This window comes from Sinohyriopsis cumingii, chromosome 17 (assembly GCF_028554795.1).
Source record: "Sinohyriopsis cumingii isolate HCF-2022 chromosome 17, ASM2855479v2, whole genome shotgun sequence".
Taxonomy (NCBI): domain Eukaryota; kingdom Metazoa; phylum Mollusca; class Bivalvia; order Unionida; family Unionidae; genus Sinohyriopsis; species Sinohyriopsis cumingii.
This window is the reverse complement of record NC_142977.1, coordinates 52,986,650-53,000,424: the sequence shown is the minus strand read 5'-3', so window position 1 is coordinate 53,000,424 and position 13,775 is coordinate 52,986,650. Positions and strand designations below refer to the sequence as shown.

Below are 13,775 nucleotides of genomic sequence, written 5' to 3'. Positions count from 1 at the left end.
ATGCAAATAATACACCAGCCAATCAGGAAATATACTGTTTGATTTAAATCAAAAGAACAAAATAAGCGCTCAGACACGAGGCTATCCTGATTTTAGTTGGGTACTTAATATAAAAATAATCATCGACTGCACACATAATATCTGCATTGAGAATTTGCATATAACAGTCTGGCCCCCCCCCCCAAACAACATTGCTTGCTACCTTATGGCTTGTTGACCTAATCCATTAAAAAAATGTCGACGTCATTGATATGACATCATATTGTACATGATATCAACAGGATGCTAGGCTTGTTTAAAACAAATTTATTCTTTCAACATTTTTCATAACTGATATAAATTATACTTTTCTGTGGCTAAAAAGGTTGAATTTGTATGCTTCATTTTCATTATTATTATTATTAAATCTCAGTCACCACTTGCAGCACTATCTAGTGCAACAAAATTTGGAGTACCTTCTTTTCATCTCACTTCACTATTTCCCCAGGCCCAAGTTTAGCTTTCCATTGCATACTGATGAAAGTAGAAGTGGACAGGTTAATGATACACATACAATTATCTAGCATCTCCAGCCAATAAAATCACTGTAAAAATTTACTTACTTTGAGAAAAACAGCACCTGGAGAACACTCTGTTCACGAGTCCGCTGTATGTCCTTTTCCAGACTCTGACATCCTGGTTCTACTGCTTGCTTTATACCAGCAATAGCAAATGGCTTGTACCACTGTAAAAAAAAAAGAAAAAAGTTTGTATTGTGTATTTATTTTCATGGGCATTTATTTTTGTGGATTTGCAGAAGATAACATTTTCCTAAGAACTTAAATTCAAAGACTGGGATGGGTGACATTATTTTCACTGACTGATCATTATTTGTCAGGTACTTAAATTCATGGCTTGGGAAAAGTGTATTATTATCTTTACATAGTATTATATATTATTTGTTGATTACTTTCAATTCATTGACTGGGAAGGGTGCCTTATCAAATTCACAGATTGATCATTATTTGTCGAGTCCTTAAATTCATGGTTTGGGAAAGGTGTATGATCATCTTTACAGACTGGTCAATATTTGTTTACTATTTAAAGTTAAGTCTGGTATCTGGGTTTATACAGGTTAAAAACACACTGTAAATTTGGTCTCCACATGCTTCTACAAAACATTCTTGATAGCGATTTAGACTTGTACTTTACTGTTGGCCAATATGCTGACATTTTTTTTTCATTCTTTCTGACTTTGTACATGAATTTTTTCATGTGAAAGATCTTAAAAATAATATTTTGGAAACAGTGGTCACTATGCCATAAACATGAAGGGACAAATACCTCCATGACAACATGTCTATGAATAAAACAGTATTTACATCAATTTCAGATATGAAGAATACAATCGACATCCCTGATAGTTCTTGCATAATTATTCTTACCGGTACTGTTTCCACCATTTTATCATTCACTTGTCTTTTGGCTGATTCCATTGCCTAAAACAGAAAGACAAATTAAGTTCAGAAAAAGAATAACACCAATTTATATCATCAAGCTCCTGTAAGACTATATTAATTCTTTATGTTAGCAGTAGACTCGATAACTGGTAGCCCTCGGGACCAAAGGTTCTGCCAATTAGCAAAATCTTCAATTATCTGGTGATTATTAAAATTTTAAAGAAAGAACACTAGTTCATGGATATTTAAGCTGTGTTGCTTATGAAAGCTCCATAAAACAATAATAAAAAACCCAAGGTTTGAGAGACTGCGAATTATCCTGTGCCACCAATCATTGACTGGCAAAATTAATGAGTCTACTGTACTAATAAGAAATCATTTCCTAAAAACAAAGTACTATCATTTTCCACAAAAAAATTATTCAGAGTTATGTTTCATTATCTCCAATGTTATCAGGGTACAATAATAACAATGCTACTGAGGCAAAGACAGGAATCCTATCTTATCAGGGTACAATAATAACAATGCTACTGAGGCAAGACAGGAATTCTGGCTTATCAAGGTACAACAATAACAATGCTACTGAGGTAAGACAGGAATCCTATCTTATCAGGGTACAACAATAACAATGCTACTGAGGCAAGACAGGAATCCTAGTTATCAGGGTACAACAATAACAAGACAGGAATCCTAGCTGTCAGGGTACAAGCTTAAAGCACAGTTTAAAACTGTACCCACGTTTCAGCTGAATACAGCCAACAAATGTTGTACAAGTTTTATATCCTATAAAAAACTTGAACTCAAATTGTAACTGTTAATGTCTCAGCTGGTACTGCCAGAAAAGTGATACAAATATGCATGACTCCCTCACCATAAGGTGCTTCATTAAAATACAATTCTGGTTATACAGTATGAATGGTTATGGATCCCATTTCATTCAATTATAATAAAATTATATGAATAATGCACTCACTATACGGTGGTATACTATATGGCTCCCATGACTGGCATTATAATGAGGGATTGTTGTATCTGCTTAAAATAAGGCTAAACAATAAATCTTCAAAGCAAACAAAAAATGATATTCAATACCCTTCTATCCATTAGAATGTCTCTCTTCTTCATCTGATCAAAATCCTTTGGTCTATTCACATTTTCTGCAATATAATACAAAACAAAATAGGATATGATTTGTCAGTGCTGATGTGAATCATTTTATGTATTTATGTTCGTTTTATCTTTACTTTGATCAAGCTTTATTTACATTACCTTTGGGGTTTTATTTTGAGTGCAATAATTACAACAGTAATTTATCATTATTAACACCAGAAAAATCATGTATATGATTTTAACAAAAAAATCATCCAGCCTTTTGGATTTACTTTATTGAATCGTGCATGCAAGAATGTATATCAGTCCAACAAACAATAAGAATAGTTTTGTTTTGTTTACCCCTCTCAGTTTCATCCAGCTCAAAATAGAAAACTTCCTCCATTCTTGCTTCCTCTGCCCATGAGACTTTCTTTTTCGGTTTTTTCCTTCTAGTGGCACCTGTAGTTAGCAATCCTTTAGTCTCAGACCCTTTGCTATCAACCCCTTCTTCCTTTGCCTCTTCAGAAGTTTCATCTTCATCTAGCTCTATAATACAGAAAAAGCAATGCCTAAAAATAACACTGTCCTAAATTAAAAATTGTAAAAGTGAAATCTGAGAACTGTTTGCCTCTAAACGAGATAACACAAGTAAATCTCATGCAATACTGTGTTTATTATATACAAATTTTGATTCTGATTTTCAGTATTATCTGCAGTTGAATGGATAATGAAAATATCTAGGCAAAGAGTCATATTTTTCAAAGACAAAATACTGACTCCAGCAGTAATCAAGACTTATTGTTGCAGATAAATGATAATGATGACAGAATAAAATGTCAGTTAAATGAACACTATTTGTATGGACTGTTGGACCACAAATACACAAATTAATCTGAAGAAGTTTATCAGCTGTTCAAACAACCCGTCTTCTGATGGGTCTACATAATACTAGTTTACTAACTGCACAGAGTTCTTCGTACTGATGAATAAAAAGTAAGGATCGTCACTGCATGAATTATTATTGTTTTCAGAATAAATGATCTTCTAATTCATACTGAGGTACAGGGAATACTCTAACATTTTCATCAGGTCGACTTGTGCGTTGAGGTGGTCTTTACCTTTAATAACTTTTCCCTTAAATAATAATCATTTATGATATTTTTGTTGCTCTTGTTATTATCTTCATCATCATGGCTTTGAGACAAAAAGATCTAAGCGGTACTTTCATATCAGAATTACAAGGTACCCAACTTACTGTTAATTTGAAAATTTTAAAGGAACAAAATGTCAGCGATTTGTTTTATTCGAGTGAGAACAAGCTCTTATGGATGTCAACTTGATACGTATACAAATTGGGGAACAGTTAAACAACTTGAGCGATTTTAATGTTTTCCAAATTCCACAACAAAAATGGAATTAAATTAACAAAATTTTCCAATTCTGAAATACCTGTTTCTGTTACTTTTTCACCCTCCTCCCCCTCAGTGGTTTCAGATCTGGCAATGTCTTCAGAAGATTTCTCCTCTGCTGTTTCAAATGACTCTCCTTGAGCTGAACTCTCTTCCTTTTCCGCTTTCTTGACTTCTGAGGATTCTTCACTGGTCTCCAAGGTGTCTTTGTAAAACTGGAGTGTAAATGGAAGAAATACATTATTCTCATACATCTCAATTTTGTACAATTTTTATTTTTATATATCTCTATCTATATGATTAACTTTTACATATAACACTAGGAATTGTGTGCATACATGCATATATGATTTGGATTTTTAACACAGCATTAACAATTTTTCAGTCATATGCTGCGATGTCTGCAGTGTGGCAGTTTATAGTGATGTCTAGCACTGGGGCATCATGCCGCAGACATGTAGCATGATGTCTCACCCAGTCACAGTATCCTGACCAGTCCTAACACTAACCTCTTAATGCTCAGTGCCAAGCAAGGCAGCTGCTAGTAACGCTTTTTTAAGTCTCTGGTATAACTCGGCCGGGTTCAAAATTGCGACCTCCCACAACCGAGGCAGACGCTCTAACCACTTCAGTCCACTAGATATTAATATTTTTTAAATTTAAATTGCCTGAAAAAGATGACACCATGATAGGTGAAGGGGCTTGTCCTTTTTAGACTGTCACAAGTGAATCTATCACTGTATAATACCCACCACAAAATATCATCATTACTACAAGTTTCAAATGAACCATCCAATCCTGACCTACTAAAAGAATTGTTTTGAATTGCTGTCAGTGCCTTACATTGTAAGAGCTCACATCTTTCTCAGCAGCTGAGACAATTTTCAATAGAAAACCACGGCTGAAATAGAACGCAACCACTAAAATGGAGTGTCCCTATACCAAATTTAAGACATAGTTGCTTCACCAAATACACTGCCATAAACTCATGTTATATTTTAGATGGTAACATCACTAATAACCATTTGGAATAAACAAATTATAAACAGTTTCAATTAGCAAAATAATCCACAAATAAATAAGCACTAGATGGAGAGCTGATGCGAATGGGTACATGTCTGAGAGAGACCACACACAAACACACCAATCCTATGTTCTGGGTATTAAAGCTTTCAGTGAAAGGGTGTACAAGTATTGTATACAAACAAGGAATTAAAATCTAAAATGAGCTTTAACTTCTGTTAATCATGGGCAAAAATCCAGCTTTTCTGCAGAAAGATTATTTGTTTACCTCAGTTAATCCTGCCTTGTCATTATCTTAGGAATTAGCAGTGTCAATATTAAAAGTACAAAGCTACATCAATGCAAAAGAATAACAAAAAATATCCAGTGTTTGCAATATTAAAATTTGTGAAAGTAAATGGTGTTTGATCCAACAACTGCCAGCAGCTAATAAGAAGGCTGATTAATCCATGAAGAATTATAGAAATGAAGAGAAAGGGACATAACAACAAAGTCAATTTTGTAATAATCTGTTATGGGTAAAGAACAAGAGTAACTAGACTAACTACCGAGTTAGAAATAATGAAAGGTCCTTTTTATAGGATGGTAAGACTTTTAATGAACTGGTATTACTTGTAATTGTTACAATTCTCAATGTTCATTATTAAAACATAACTTTTTGGTAACTACAATGTTTACCAGATGATGAATGCATCAGTTTAGTGTAAGGACAGTATGACAAATAAGCAACAAAATTTACATGTACTTGCCATGTCTTTAACTAAAATTGTGACCAGTGTTGCTCCACTGGTGTCAAAAATGGCTTGCGCAACACAGCTATTGTTGCCACACATCAATGTCACTTTGCCTTTGTGGAAATAATGCCTATATGCTTATATATGTAAACTGATGCCAAGTTTAAGAGCGCAGCAGTTAAATTTAATACCATATTCAAAGAGAACATGAATGTTGATCAGAACATAGCTTTGTCATTTCTCAATCAGTGAAATAACCTTGGAAGTAGTATTAGGAACACAAATAAATTTGATGTGTTTGGTGATTTGCATCTGGTGAAGTGCACCACATGTTACAACACCTAACGCCAACAATATTCCTTTGTGACTTGTCTCCTTCTGATGACATATTGTTCTATGTGAACAAAAAAGTTCAGAATATAGTTTTCAATGGTAATAAGTTATATTCACAATTTCTTTATTGACTTTACTGAAAAGGCTGAGCATGTCCTGACTGCACGCATGGATGTAAAGACTATAAATTGGTGGATATACAACTCAAATTCACAATTACACATATTTTGGATAAACCAGATTTGAGTGAATGTAAGTAAGAGAATGCAGGAAGTAGTTGAGAAACAAATTTAAAGATTGTAATAAAAAAATCCACAAAACTTGCAGTCCAAGATTCCCAGGGAGATTGATATTAAAGACTACCTCTTAACTATTGCGTTTAGGTAATAAAGTAAATACATCTCATGAAAATTGGACATTTGGCATCAATCAGATATTTTACCTGGACACATTTTTTTTCACTCCATGAGAAATATCAACGTTATTATAATGTCAACATACATGCCAACCCCTGGTGAGGAAAAAGTGTAATCCAAGCGGACAAAAAGAGTAATCCGAGCAGAAAAAGAGTAATCCACATATAACATGATAAAAATTCAATGAGCATATGTACAAAATGGTTTATTTATCCCTCTGGAATTTTAACATCAATTACTGCTTCAAGTTTTCGTATATAATACTTTGAGCTTTAAAAAGCAACTAACTCATATTACATTTCAAAACACTTTGTACAGCTGAGATTATGAATGTTTTGCGCACCAGTAAGCAATAAGTGCTGGGTTAGAGAGCCTGGATCTGAATTCAGTTTTATTTTTGTGAACAATCTCTCACAGTCAGCATCAGAATGGTAAAGAACCAATATTCCTTTCACAACATGACAAAGAAAAGGAAATTTATATCTTACAGTTATTGAGTCTTTTAGCTGGGAAATAAGATGAAAAAATCAACTCTATCCATATGAAGTACATTGTCAGGTAAGAGTGGAGTGCCAACTTGATACTTCAAGAGTTCTTCTAATTTATCAGCAGCTTTTCCTGCAACATCATGCATCATATGATAGAGACAACCTGATATGTACAATGATGGAGACATTTTTCAAAATATAGAATGCAACTCCTTTATGAATTCCAGTCATCACTGATGCAGTATCAGCTTAAAACCCCATACAATTATGCCAACTTAAACTTTATTCAAAGCATTATCAAGCAAATAAATAAAATGTTTTCTCCAGTGGAATCTACTGTTAAATCTGGTAATGAAAGAAGAGCACTCTGAATTTGTCTTTTGTTGTCAAAATCTCTTACAAAGATTGGGTACAACTGTTTTTTACCATCACTACTCCTGTCTGTTGCAATATTAAACAGCCCAAATTTCATGGCTTCTGCAATTTTTAAGTGAAGTATCTTCTCCTAAACACCTAACAATATTAGATGATTTTGTTCTTGCACATGCATATTTTCTGCAATTTTGGAATTAGGAAACATCTGTCTGAGCAAAGGACCAATGTAGTCTTCTACTGCTAGAGGCTGTCCGTGTTTTATTAAGAACTCGGTAGATAACACATCTGCATTTATAAAATTCGTGTCCACAATTTAGTTCTGCTGTATAAAAAGAAGTTACCTCAGTACTGGAATTAGTAAACGAGCTAATTCAAGGTTTCTTGTTTTACCACCATGACCAATATTAAAATCCTTTTCATGCAGCTTGCAAAGGGCATGAAGTTCCCTAGAATGGAACACTGTATTGTGTAATTCATGTATTCATCTCTGAATCAATTTTTCGTCTTTTCCTAATCCGTGAAATTATTTGAAAAATATTTTTGCTCTAACACGCATCGACTAAAATAAATCTGACTTGACTTTTAGCACCAAATACCTACAGACTGGTTCTGTTCTGAATTAGAACAATGAATCTGTGAGCAAAGATTAAAAGTTAGAAAACCAGTCTGTTCTCTCCATACTAAGCCATACAGCTGCTATAAATAGAAACCGAGATCAAAAGTTGAAAGTAGAAACCAGCATGTTTCTTGAAGTAGGGCAAATGCTATAAATAGAACATAATACTGTTAGGAAAGTGCACGCAAGTCTTCAGACAAGCGTACTCTTATGTTGTAGTTACAAAGAAGCCGTCATTTCTAGAATATGGTCTGTGGGATTAATGGGATGTTAATAAAAATGAGAAAACAAATTTTTTTTGAGGGGGATATACTGAAAACGTGCAAGCCGAATAGTTACGTGTAAGGAGTAATTTGGTGAAAAAAAAGCGTAATGATTACGCCAAAAGCGTAATGGTTGTTAAGTATGTGCCAACCATTCTTCTCTCTGAAATAAGCTGTGAGTACTCCCAGTGTAAAGCAATGGCAACAATTCAGAACAAGTCATGCATAAAGTTGGAACTGGACAATTCATGCTAAACCCATATTATTTTCCTACATTATTTGATACCAATACATCAAATGAAAGTGACGACATTTAACTGTAATATTTACCTTTACCTGACTTTTGTTTCATTTTGTAACTTTCAAGAAGAACAGTGATGAAACTAAAATGTGAGATCACACCAATAACTGTACATAAAATTCCAATATAATCCCTGGACTACTTATCTTCAAAACTTACTGAAGGGACAGATGGGAGTGACTTGGCTGTGGCAGTGGTGGGTGATATGGGTAATGTTGGTGATGTTGGTTTTGTTGGAGTTGTTATTGTGTTGGGAGCTGAAACTGGTGGTGTTGTTCCTCCTTTCTTCCTCTTCTTCATAGTTCCATACATTCTATCAGACCTTGCCAGAGAGTCCATGAACCCTGAACTCTCCTGAATCTCATGGACTGCTGCAAGATGTAAAACATGTCCAAATATTAAATTTACTCCGAGGGAATTATTTAAAATTAAACTGTCAATGAACAATCGAAAATGAAAGCAATAACCATAAAATACATTAAACCTGAGGTAAAAAGATATATTTTATGACACCACCTGTCCCAAGACCACAAAATTTTATTCTGTACTTAATACTTTATAGACTTTAAAAAAAAAAACTGTGCAAAAGGAACATGCATCTTGAGGATCTATTACTCTTTGGATTCCTTAGGTGATCTCTTGAGGCAGTTACACTTGATTCAGCTAACCTAACTGGTCAACATGTAACCAGGATTTGCTGGTTTTTTCCAAAGAAAGCCTCAGGCAGAGATCTTATTCATTACTCTTAATAAACCGAATGCTCTATAACATCCTAAATTAAGTATCCCAAGCAAAAAAAGTGGCAAGAAAGCATTATGAGTTATGTTTTTTTCCAAATCAGTAAATGCAAATGATTTATATCAAGGACTTGTAACAGTTTCAAGTCATTATCTCAAAACTGCTTCAATGTCATTAATTTGGAGTGTAATTTATCCACTTACGTCTTGGTCGTGGGGGTATTATCTTTATCCTGCCATGCAACTCTCCTGGTGATAGAGAAGGTGAAGGTGAAGGTGAGGGCGAAGGTGATGTGGGAGCTGTGTTTGGGGCGGGTGTGGGATTGATTGTCAAATTAGGAATATTGACATGCAAGCGAGATTTCTTCTCTGGAGGTTCAGCAGAAGTTTTGGTTTCAGACCTGGAAAAGAAAAACAAAATTCTAAAGTAAATGCTCAATAAATCCTACATGTGAAAATTCGTGAATGTAAAATTAACAACACAACTCAAATATTAGCATCTATTAATGGTTCTGTTGGATTGATGATCCATGTGACAAAGTGTTACTGAGAACTGAACTTTGTAAAAAAAATTCAGACTTAAAGTGTCAAATAAAAGTGATTGGTCAAAAGTATTTTATTTGTGGATTTGAAAATAATAATGATTTAACCTTTGGAAATAACCATAGTCACTGATGTGGCATGGACAAAACTGGAGCTGTAACAACAGAACAACCATTAATGCAGAAATGCCAACCCTAGAGGCAGATCCACAAATACATGCAAAGGCACATCAAACGAGGGGGTCAGAAAATGGTGCAATCTGGTGCACTTGTTTATATTTTGGGGATATAAAATAATCCCCAACTAAAATGGTTGTTTTAGACATTTCATTTTGTTTTCATTTTTATTTACCATCATACCTATCTGTTTACCAACTGAACTTCACAAAAATAGAAAAGCAAAATTTAAACAGTATATACACAGGCAGAGATGACACAAAAAGAACAGAAAACATTTTTTATGTGTCTCTTAAATTGGATGATTGCCTGATTAACTCATTCAGCCACAGAACTGTTATCAGTATCTCTGCTGCTTTGCCCCAGAGTTTTTACCTGTTTGAAAAATTCTGAAAACATTGTGCACATGCATTCACTCTTACCTTAATTTCTCTTCTTATATCCCATTAAAATCAACGAAATATTCACCATTTATTTCAAATGAATTTGTCTACAGTGATGTAATTTTTTTCCTATTTGTCCACGTCTTTCACAACATATTTATACACTATTTACAAAATTATGTGCAACGTTTATCTGCAAGAACTCTTGTCATCATCACTGTCAGCATCCTTATCTTCTGATGATTCAATCTCAGAAACATCTATGTCCGACTCTAAATCTCGCAAAATATCCAACTGCCGAACATATCTTTCCTCAGCTTGCTCAATATTCTTTTAGATCAAATCCGAGAAACTCATTTTTGCTCTCATCAAAAATCACTCTTACCTCCGCCATCATTTACAATTTTCATGAACAGAACGTGTAGTGAAACTGCTCTCAAACAGTAACCCTTGGCATCTGAACAATTCAAATTTCCACAAATGAAAGTAAAATCATTTCTGATTGGTTTAATAGTTGTTCATTTCTTGAAGAACAAAAAAATTCTAACCAATCAGATACGTTGTATCTAACACATTCATCACACCTAGAGATGGGATCGGACATTGAATGCAGTAAACAATCCACGACTATAGGCAGGATCAGCCAATGAATGCAGAAACTGGATCACGCATACAGATGGGATTGGGGCCGAATGAGTTAATGCAAATGGAACGAAATCATGTGCATCTCTCAGAATGTTTGACATTATAATATTTAAAAACCTAAATGAAAAATAAAAGTTCTACCAACTTATTTGTCCTTCACATGAATTGCTTTTCTTATAAGTAAATTATAGTTGTGCATTTAGTGTTTGGTATGTGACACTTTCATTTTTCTTTAGCACTGCATCATACAGAATTACGAGGCAGCCAGTCTCCATATTGTCCATGTCAATGTTATGGAAGGGTTAACTCGTAGTAGTTTGAAGTTTTAGTGTGTCTCTCTAAATTTGTTGATCCAATGCAAACCAAATTAAGACAGGTCCTACACCACATGCAAAATGCTAACTCATCACCATGTCTAGATTTTGCCATGCCTGTAAATTCTTTGGTGTACTTCTTACCAAATCTCTGTTCATGCTTTCTTTTTTTCATTTTGATGCTAACTTAAGAGATGGGAATTTGCCAAGTTCATGGCTACTAGACTCAAACAGAAGAAGATAATGAATGAACAAAAACAATACAGCTAAAAGCAAGATGTAATTTTTACCAATGAAAATGCAGGAATTCATTAATATTCATATAAAAAAATTAACGAGTTTCTGTCTTCTCCATGGCTGTTATTTTCCTAAATGACGAACATATTGCGAAGAAAAGATATCTGCCTGATGATACTCCAAAAGCCAAATGGCAGAAATATCACATGTTTTTCATGTTTTCATCAGAGCTCAAAATTTTCTTGGAAGGATGGCCCAATTCTCTGAGCTGCTTTGGCCATATTAGAGGAGTTGGCATCTATGTTAATGCCACAACTCCTCTATTACAGGACTGTCAATACACAGTATTAGAACAATCCTATGTTTGAGATTTTTGTATTAAGACACAAACTTAAAAGTCTCAAGGCCATATTGGATATCAGAAATGTACTCAAGAGTGCCAAGTGCTGGTTTCTCTTGGGTGAATCTGAAAATGAATCATTTTAAATCACATTCAAAGCTTTAAAATGCAAGAGACACTAACATCAAGTAAAAGAATCCAGGAAAAATATTTTACACAGACATGATTAAAAAATAGTCATTAAGACCAGTAACAAAAATTAACATTGCATGAAAACAGTGCATAGCAACTGAAAATAGGGAGACACATTAAATGTTCAGAAAATCCAAATCACAATACAGTAAAACCTGTTGTGAGAGACTGCCCCTTCTGCCAACAAAAAGCAGTCTCTCATAGCAGATTTGTAGAAAAAGACCAGTTTCCATGGTCCTGTTTCAGAACAATTTCAAGAAAAATAACCACAATCACTGTAAATATATTCTATTCTTTATAAATAGTTCTTGCTAAAATATTGTATAGATCTAAAAACAAAATTATATAGCAATAAAGATATAATTCTATCATTAAACACGAAATCACATTTACATTTGAAGATCACATATTTATACATATGAAATCGTTTCTATTTCATTGTTTTCCTTTATAACAAACTAAATTTGTTTTACCAATGTTTAAACTGCTTTTTGCAAGTGGTCTGCTCTTCTGTCACTTCTTTCAGTTACAGTAATTATTTTCTCCAGCCTTAAAAGTTGTCTCTTTTTCTAGTTGGAGGTTTGTCCATTGTTATTAAGGTTCTAGGTGTTCAAATTATTAGTGCTCAATTGTAATATCAAACGTAAAGACGGTCTTGACAGGGCACGGGGAAATATGAAAAATCTATAATATGCATTGCATATCTAACAATTAATGAAGTAAAGAGAAACAATTATCTCATCCAGAAACAGTTCTTGTTGTTGTAGGGTTTAACGCCATTTTTCAGCACACGATAGGCTATACATGGCAGCCAGTATTAATGGTGGAGGAAGAACCCGGAAAGAACCACCAACCCACAAGAAGCTACTGGCAAGCTTTCTCACATACCCACATTAGCCAAATCCGAGACTCGAACCCACGCAGACCATCCAGAAACAGAACCATTTACTCAGAGAGAAAAGTCAATGGCTTCATTCAAAGATTACATACAGGGATTAACTCTAAGCAGAGTGTGTAACCCGGTCACACCAACTTGAAAAGACGACGGCGTTGTGATTGGAATGTAATCACTTAACATCAGGGGAAAATACAACAAGCATCACAAGTCCTGAACACTATCAATCGATTCCTGCGAACGATTCTCTCTTGCTGGTTTAATAGACAATGACCTTATTCACCCCCAGGCAATATGGATTAACTCTATAAACAATATATGCAACCATTACATCAACTTTGGCACTACAAGGGCAATTTGTGACATGTACATTAGCCTGGTTTATGGACTGTAGCATCTATCACCGGTAGCAACAATGCTTTTTTAAAAAATATTCCTTTTTTTTTAAAAATCAGAACAATCATTACTAATCAAGCAGTCGTTGTAACAACTGATTACATATAGGTAAGTGGTGTTGTTCTCGCACTAGTCATTGATAGGGATGCCGGGTCAGACGATAAGGTCAGGAAGCAGGCTAAGTACAGGAATAATTAGTCTGGTTCCATGCTTTTTATGCTCCCTGCATTGCTCACCCCTATATGAATAGCAGAGAACAACACAGGTAGCATACGAAGCAGGGAACCAGACTAGGAAATAATCTATATATACTTTAGTCTGGTTTATGACAGAACTTATAAAACACTATAGGCACAGCTAAAAAAAATTCAGCCATTGGTCGCCAGCCTATTTTTTTGATACAAAAAATTTCAATTTAGGTATAAGCG

At 34.4% G+C, this 13,775-nt stretch overlaps 1 protein-coding gene across 4 annotated transcripts in view; it reads right to left on the bottom strand.

Moving 5' to 3' along the window:
- Positions 1–13,775, bottom strand: part of LOC149778764 (serine/threonine-protein phosphatase 1 regulatory subunit 10-like) — a 62,048-nt gene that overhangs the window by 13,733 nt on the left and 34,540 nt on the right. For all 4 annotated transcript variants that reach the window (XM_089939514.1, XM_089939516.1, XM_089939512.1 and 1 more), the window contains 7 exons: positions 9,431–9,627; positions 8,649–8,860; positions 3,981–4,155; positions 2,892–3,077; positions 2,532–2,596; positions 1,425–1,478; positions 603–724 (listed from right to left, as the gene is read on the bottom strand). In XM_089939514.1, coding sequence (XP_089795640.1) covers positions 603–724; positions 1,425–1,478; positions 2,532–2,596; positions 2,892–3,077; positions 3,981–4,155; positions 8,649–8,860; positions 9,431–9,627 — 1,011 coding nt within the window. The remainder of the gene's footprint in view (positions 1–602; positions 725–1,424; positions 1,479–2,531; positions 2,597–2,891; positions 3,078–3,980; positions 4,156–8,648; positions 8,861–9,430; positions 9,628–13,775) is intronic.